Here is a 7,899-nt window from a genome sequence, read left to right as displayed (position 1 = left end):
GTGTGTGTGTGTGTGTGTGTGTGTGTGTGTGTGTGTGTGTGTGTGTGTGTGAAAGAGAGCTTTGCAGTCCTGTGGATTTGAGGTAGAACCTCAGACCATTTTTCTGATTTGGGGCATTATTTCATATGGTTATTGATAACTTGGATTTGTTCCTTTGACTGCTTGTTCATATCCTTTGACCATTTTACTATTGGAGGATGACTCCTGTTCATTTATAATTAAAACGCTTCCTTATAGGTCTTGGAAAACTTCATTGATTTTTTTTTTTAGTCCACTAAGTTTTGCACTAAATCAGTTTCACTAAAAATTCACTAAAAAAAAACCGTTTTCCCTTTTGTCTAGTCCTTGCTACTCCTTTCCTATCCACATTTGTCATAAATATTTCCTCCTTGTTCAGTCATCGCAGTTGTGTCAGATTCTTTGTGACTCTGAGGATTTCTTGGCAAAGATGCTGGAGTGGTTTGTCATTTCTTTCTTGAGCTCATTTTTTTTAAACCCTGTCTTAGAATCAACATTGTGAATCGGTTCCAAGGTAGAAGAGTGGTAAGAGTGAGACAATGGGGGTTAAGTGACGTACCCAGGGTCACATAGCTAGGAAAGTGTTTGAGGCCACATTTAAATCCAGAACTTTCCATCTTTGGGCCTGGTTCTTAATCCATTAAACCACCTAGCTGCCCCCCCCCAGCTGATTTTATAGATGACATAACTGAGACCAACAGGATTAAGTGACTTGCCTAGGATCCCACAGTTGGTTAAGTGTCTTGAGGCAGGATTTATATTTGGGAAGATGAATCTTCCTGACTCCAGTCCCAGACCTCTTTCCATTTGCAACTCAGCTACTACATTTCCTTCTTAATTTTTTTTAATTGTTTATGATTGAACTTTTATTTCTGAGTCATAATTTGGAATTTATCTCAGTATAAGTTGTGAGATGTTGATATGACAAGGATCTTGATTGGCTTTTCCAGTTCTGATATCCTAGGATTATTTTTCTTGAACATCATTTTTCTCTAAAATAAAATATAAGAAATCTGTACTTAAGGTAGAACTGAGGCTTTTCTGAAATTGAGCAATGGAGGATTAACCAAAGAGAGTGATTTTCAGCATTAGTTGAATCAAAATAACAGCCCAAGATGGGGTTGTTCAAAAAACATTTGCCTCCCAGAAAGCACAATTTGGTGAATTACTTGTTAGGGGAAAAATAAGTAACTGCAACACAGTTAGTAGACTAACAAATTAATTGCCCCCCAAACTAAGAAGAAACTGTGGTGTGTTTGGCTTTTTCCCATTTTTTCACTGCTCCTAGTGAATAAATACACTGTTTTATTGAATGTTTTAAAGATAAAAATGGCAGCCAGAACTCCCTAGAGTATTTTGAATTTTCCAAAAATAATTCCATGTCTGAGCTAAAGCTAATAAGTTTGCTGAAGTTTCCATGGTAAACCTTTATAGGAGGGGTACTGATTTGTTAATGCCAGGTTCTCACTGCTTGGCTCCCTTTCCTCCTGAATCACTACCTGGCCACAGGAATCTGAATAGGCATCTCTGTGCCCCTTTTCTGGGAGCTACTCTGACTCTTTGTGATCCCCTTTGAGGTTTTCTTGGCAAGGATACGAGGGTGGCTTCCATTTCCTTCTCCAGTTCATTTTACATGTGAGGAAACTGAGGCAAACAAGGTTAAGTGACTTGCCCAGGATCACACAGCTAGTTCTGAATCTGAGGGCAGTTTTGAACTCAGGAAAAGGAGGATGCCTCCCTAACCCAGTAATCTGCCCATTTTGCAACATTGTCAACAAGCCAAGTTATAAAGACTTCTGGTACTTAGTATCTGTTATTTCTGTTGAGTCATGATTAGCTAAATTGGGAGTTCATTACCATTGTTGCCCACCATAACTATATAAATGGTCTGCTAAGGGACTTCAGTCTCCATCATGGTCGAAATCCTATATCACCGAATGTTGAGAAATATTTATGTGAACTGGCATTTAAAAATTATGTTTTATTTTTAAAAATTAATCAAATAATTCCCCTCCACACTTCAAAATAAAAGCAAAGCCCTTGTAGTAAATATGCATAGCCAAACACAACAAATTCCCATATCAGTCATATTTTAAAAAAATGTGGCTTCTTCCACATCTTGGTCAGGAAGTGGGTATGGCCTGATAGCTTCCTCATCAGTGCCCTGGAATTATGCTTTCTCATTGCACTGATCAGCATTAAGAAAGTATTTTGCAGTCCCAAACACTTTTGCTTTCTCAGTGTTTCTAGAAGAGTCTAGAGATAATACTAATCCTTTTCTTTACATATATTTTCTCTCCTTCCTCCCTTTTTATTTCAGTGAGCAATGCCAGAGAGTGGAATCTTAAAATAGAGGCCTATTTTGATGTAGTCAGTTCAAAACCATTTGGTGGGCAAGTAACAGTGAGCATTCCAGGTTTGCAAACCCACCAGATGTACAACATTGAACTTCATCCTGGAAAAAGCATGATACCATTGCTTCTGAATATCAACAAGGTGAGAGGCTGATTCTTGCTAAGAAGTGTATGGGATGGAAACCAGGTCCTTTCAATTTTCAAAGGACAAGCGAAAGGAGATTTTGAGTCGAAAGTTTCTCCATTTCTTTACTCCTCTTCATTTTTGAAACCTTAGAAACAAAGTTAATCCACATTATGTATTCTGAAGAACATTTTCTGCCCAAACTATGATGATATGTCTTCTTTCTCTTTCATTTTTAGGTTCTATATGAACTACATCTTTTCTGTAGCTGTCAGGGCTAGAGAAATTGCTTAGACTCCCAACGGAATTTAGTAAGAGTTGTAAAGGCTCATAAAAGATGGAGCAAGTGTGAGTCAGTTATCCTTAGCCCTTAATGAAGCAAATGATAGGCATTGCATTTTTAGTATTAGAAACATGGCTCCAGAATCACTAGCTTCTGTTCTAGGCATAATTGTCTTAAAAATTAAAGATAAAGCCATTACTTTTTGTACCAATCAACACTTGTTGACACTAGCTTCTTTTGTGAGCATCCTTAGCTTTCATGTACTGAGGTAGAATCGCCTTTCCCCTTCTTCCTGATATTGTTCAGTCAGTACAATCCTATAATAAAAAAGAGGGAAGCTAGCACCAGAGGTCCAAGAGATGGGTTACAGCTACCATGAAGGTAGGAAAGGTCTGTCTAAATAGTCTTGGTGCCTGTTAAAAGGCAAGTGGGAGAGGAGAAGACAACTTAGCCTATTATCTTCCATGTAGTAGGAGATGCCCATTGATAGAATTGAACCTAAAAAAAACTTAGTGGCAGAAAATCCCAAGGCTCCAAATTCCAGGGTATGCATGTCTCTACTCACTTGCCAAAGGCTAGCCATGAACTAATTTGTTCTCTCCCTCACTAGGGATGGTTAATACCTACTTTAGTCACATTCAGAATTCTGAAATCAGCATACCAGTTGCTTAATAGTAAGTTCTTTGTTTAGGTAAAGTAGAAACTGTAGACAAATTCTACTTTCCCACCAGAAAGATGACTTTTAAAGGGTAAAGACTACAGAGGAGAAGAAAGTACATAATATTGGGGAAATGCAGCATCATTGGGTTTTTCTAAATTTCTGTGCCACCACTTTTATCTTTCTCTGTCCTTTGCTGTTTATTCTTTTTCATTCTCTTCTTTCCTACTGAAATTGGAGCACAGGTTTGAAATGTTGATTTTAGCTTAATTTCTGTTTCCTTGGTCTTGTTTAATGAGAGGCAGCATTCTCCAGACATAGTGTGTTTGGCAATTCTTTCATTTCTTGGACCCAAAGTTTCTAAATTAAAAATTTGAATCTGTGGTTGATTTTTTTCCTCTCTAACTTAGTTGTGTTGGCTGCCATGCAGTGAATAAAGAAACCTGGACACGTGATGAATTTTTTTTATTATTTGCTGGGCATGTCTCACAGGTTACTTACTTGAGATTTCTTATCTGATTTCTAAAGAGCATTACAGTGGAGACTTGGTGGCCTAATGGACATGGAAATCAAACTGGCTACAATCTGACAGTACATTTTAAACTGGAGGGAGGCTATCATATTGAAAAATTAACTAAGGTGAGTAAACACTTTTGATTCATGTAGCTTTTTTATGTTAATTTTCAGACTTACAAATCAGTGAGATAACATGTTAAATACTTATTATTACCAGCACCACCATCATTTTTATCGCTGCTGTTGTTGTTATTATAAAGTCATTTAGCTCCATTTTGAAAGCAGGCAAGCGTTCCAGGTACAATATTTCTCTTGCTTTCTTAAACTTCAGTATTGCCAGAGAATTGAGCTACTATTTTTACTTGGAAGGAGCTTTCAAAACATAAATAACAGTACCACCCCTGCCCCCCTCTTTTAATACTCCCAACTTTAGCGAATGGCATTTATGAAAATAGTAGAGTCCTTTATTTTGTAAGCAGTAAAAGCAGTATAAAAACATTCTTTTCTTTTGATGTAACAATATATCACATTACAAAGTGCATCTTAAAAAGCCCTCTGGGAGGTTGGTAACATTTAGAAATGCTGTTGATGTAAAACTTTCTCTATTTGGCTTAGTTTATAAGTTCCTCCTTATGTTTTCTTTTACACCCCCCCCCCCAAAAAAAAATTAAACATGGAAAATGCTCAGAGCATACCTAAAGCTAGGAAAGTTTGGAGCTTTTCAGATCTCCCACAAAGGTATTTTTGTCTAGTTCCCAGCACTCAGACACAGTGGCAGAAAGCCTCAGATTAACATGGCTCATGATATCATTTTGAATAAATAACTTCCCTAAAACAGAAACAGTGAAGGTCAGAACAGAGTTGGGCCTCCACAAGTCCTATTTACATTTTATAATATCAGTGTTGGGAGAAAGGGCTAATCATTTCAAATGATGCCTCTGTGTTTCATGTGTGTTTTTAGCTATTGATGCATTTAAATGTAATAGCCGTCTTTAAACATTTTCAATATTTGACTTTGTCAGACCAGGGCTTTTTTCCTTTCCGTGGGCCTATGTATATTGAAAATATTTTCTCTCATCTCTAGCTTATTGAGCTCTCAGTGTAGGTGTTTTGGTTAGGCAAAACTATGGTATTCAATAGTTATATTTTCTACTTTTGCTAGGCTTTGTCCGTTTCTGAAATTCCATGTGAGTAGTAGGGGAATCCTACATGGAAATTTTCTTCTCCGTTAGCCATGGCCAAACTGCCAGGAATTTGGAGTCAGAGTCAGTAAATGTTAAGTGCCTACTATGTGCCTAGCATTGTGCTAATCTCGAGGGATCCAAAGAAAGTCCCTGCCTTCAGAGTTTATAATCTGATGGATGAAGACTAGACCTAAAAAGAAGTTCTATAGAAGGCGAGGAAGAGAGGGATGGTGAAGTCTTGCAGCCAGGGTGGGAAATGATCTGAGGAGATAGGAGTTGCAGATTTTGATTTCATCTTGCAGGTTAATGAGTTTCTGGAGATTATAAAGTCCAGGAAAGCAGTTGGGTGGGAAATACTGAAGTGAATGACTTGCCCACCAGCCTTAAATGGCAGAGGATCAGGGTGAAGCACTCTAGTGTCCACCCTCTACCTGCTCCAGCCAGAGGGACAAGGGGTGCTGAGGAGATGTGAATTTCAGAGTTGATTGCACCTTGTAAAAACAGTGAGTTTCCGGAGAATTTGAAGTCATGATCAGAAAGGCCAGTTGGGTTGGAAATGAAGCTGACTGACCTTTCTTTTGTGGCCCTAAAATAGATATTTCACAGGTGTAGCATAGACTGTGTCAAAAAATCGGGTAAAGCACGATGTTCGCAAAGATCATTTGAGTGTTTTCCACCCTCTGGGAGATCCAGAACAATCTGACTCTTCCACAGGGCAGCGAAGGCCTTCATCTGCCCCTGCATAGTGTCAAGCCTTCAAGTCCCAACTAATTGGAAAACTATCAACAGAGACAGTGAGCTGGGATCTGAGAATATCATGCAGGGATTTTCAGCTGGGGACTTTCAGAGGGTTTCAGAGAGACTGATTCAGAGATCAGATTGGAAATAAAAACACCCACTTTGTTTTTTTTAAATTAATTTTATTTCTTTTTATTTTTAAAAATTTAAAATTTTAAATTTGGAGTCATCTCTCACTCCCCAGCCTGCACTACAGAAGGCCACTATTTGACAAAGATTTTATACACATACATATATATGTATATATGTATATATTTATGTGCATGGTATGGATTTACATATATTTAATTACATATGGCTTTTTATATATCTAGATATAAATCTTTGCCAAATGGCCATATATTTACACATATATACACATACATACACCCATATCATGCATACTTTTATTTATCAGCTCTTTTTCTGGAGATAGACATTCACAGTTATCCTTCAAATGATATCACTTTTGCTATTTGCAATGTTTGCTTGCTTCTGCTTCTTTCATTCTTCATTATTTCATGCAAGTTTTTCTAATATCAACCTGCTCATGGTTTCTTACAGCACAGTCTTATTTCATAACAATCACATGCCACGGTTTTCTTCAGCCATGCCCCCAATGATGGGCATCCCCTCAATTTTCAGTTCTTTGCTAAACACAAAACACTTCAAAGTGCTTTTAAAGCAATGTCTCTCCAACATCATCTCGTCTTTATGCTACTGATAACTTCCCAATGTCAGGTTGGGACGGTGTTCTTATTTTACATATTTATAGATTTGTTGTTGTTGTTCAGTAGTGTCCTACTCTTCATGATACCATGGACCAGCACCCTTCTCTCCTCCACTGCCTCCCAGAGTCTGTCCCAGCTCATGTCTGTGGCTTCTGTGACACAAATCTATCTCATTCTCTGCCAGCTCCTTTTTCTCTTGCTGTCAGTCTTTCTCAATATCAGGATCTTTATTTTTATACTTATTGAAGGCTAACAAGTGAGTTCTCTCTTTGCCTTCTTTCTTTTAATTGACTTGTAATGATTCTTAAAAAAAAACAATTACTTTTAGGGGACAGCTGGGTGGCTCAGGGTATTGTGAGATCCAGGCCTAGAGACAGGAAGTCCTGTATTCAAATTTGACCTCAGACACAATACACAGTATTGATTCTAAGAGAGAATGTTAGGGTTCATAATGTAAAGCAGTTGCTAATACCAAAAAAGACAATTTTCACACACAGCAAAGCACAAAAAGAGGATTCTCTATTAAGCTTCCATTTCACACAACTTGCTTTTAAGTAAAAGTTCTATATAAATAACAATAAATTCATAAATAATAAATGCATACATCCAAAAAAGTATATAATATAAAATATTATAAAATAAAATGTTATTTTTGAAACTGCTTTTTTCTCTATATTTATATTTGTAAAAATATAAATATTTAAAAATATTTGTGACCCTTTGGTTTTTTTGGTACCCTTATTGTTTTTGCAGTTCAAAACTAAGAAAAGGGGCCAAAAAAACCAACTCCTCATAATACATTTGGTCAAATAAAATAAATCTGTAAATGAGCTTGTCTAAAAATGTTTATCTCTTTCTTCCCCTTGTGTCTGTCACCTCGCTTTCAGGAGTGAGTAACATGCTTTATGCTAGACCCCTTGGAGTTCTTAAGTCAGATTTTTTTTCTCTATAATATTGTTATTTTATAAATTGTTCTCCTGGTTCTACTCAACTTTGTGTCAAGTCATAATATCCAGGAATCTGAAATTGTCTCCTTCATTTTTTCCTGGAACAATAATATTCCTTTCCATCCACACTCCATCATTTTTCAGCCATTCCCCATATCTAAGAAGCCATTTTTACTTTTCTTTCTTTTTTTTCCCCCACTTTCCTTTACTCTCCCATTTAGTATCAGGAAGTTAGTTTTCCTTGCAAGTTACTCCCTCTCTAATGTTATCTTTTCTTTTAACCTCCCCAACTCCCCTGACTCTCAGT

General features: G+C 37.1%; 1 protein-coding gene across 1 annotated transcript in view; it reads left to right on the top strand.

Annotated features, from left to right (window-relative positions):
- MANBA (mannosidase beta) overlaps positions 1-7,899 on the top strand; it is a 125,346-nt gene that overhangs the window by 38,249 nt on the left and 79,198 nt on the right. The window contains exons 6-7 of the mRNA XM_044680364.1: positions 2,343-2,514; positions 3,966-4,076. Coding sequence (XP_044536299.1) covers positions 2,343-2,514; positions 3,966-4,076 — 283 coding nt within the window. The remainder of the gene's footprint in view (positions 1-2,342; positions 2,515-3,965; positions 4,077-7,899) is intronic.

This window comes from Gracilinanus agilis, chromosome 6, assembly GCF_016433145.1.
Source record: "Gracilinanus agilis isolate LMUSP501 chromosome 6, AgileGrace, whole genome shotgun sequence".
Classification (NCBI taxonomy): Eukaryota; Metazoa; Chordata; class Mammalia; order Didelphimorphia; family Didelphidae; genus Gracilinanus; species Gracilinanus agilis.
Note: the sequence above shows the minus strand (reverse complement) of the source record. Positions and strands in the feature narration are given on the sequence as shown.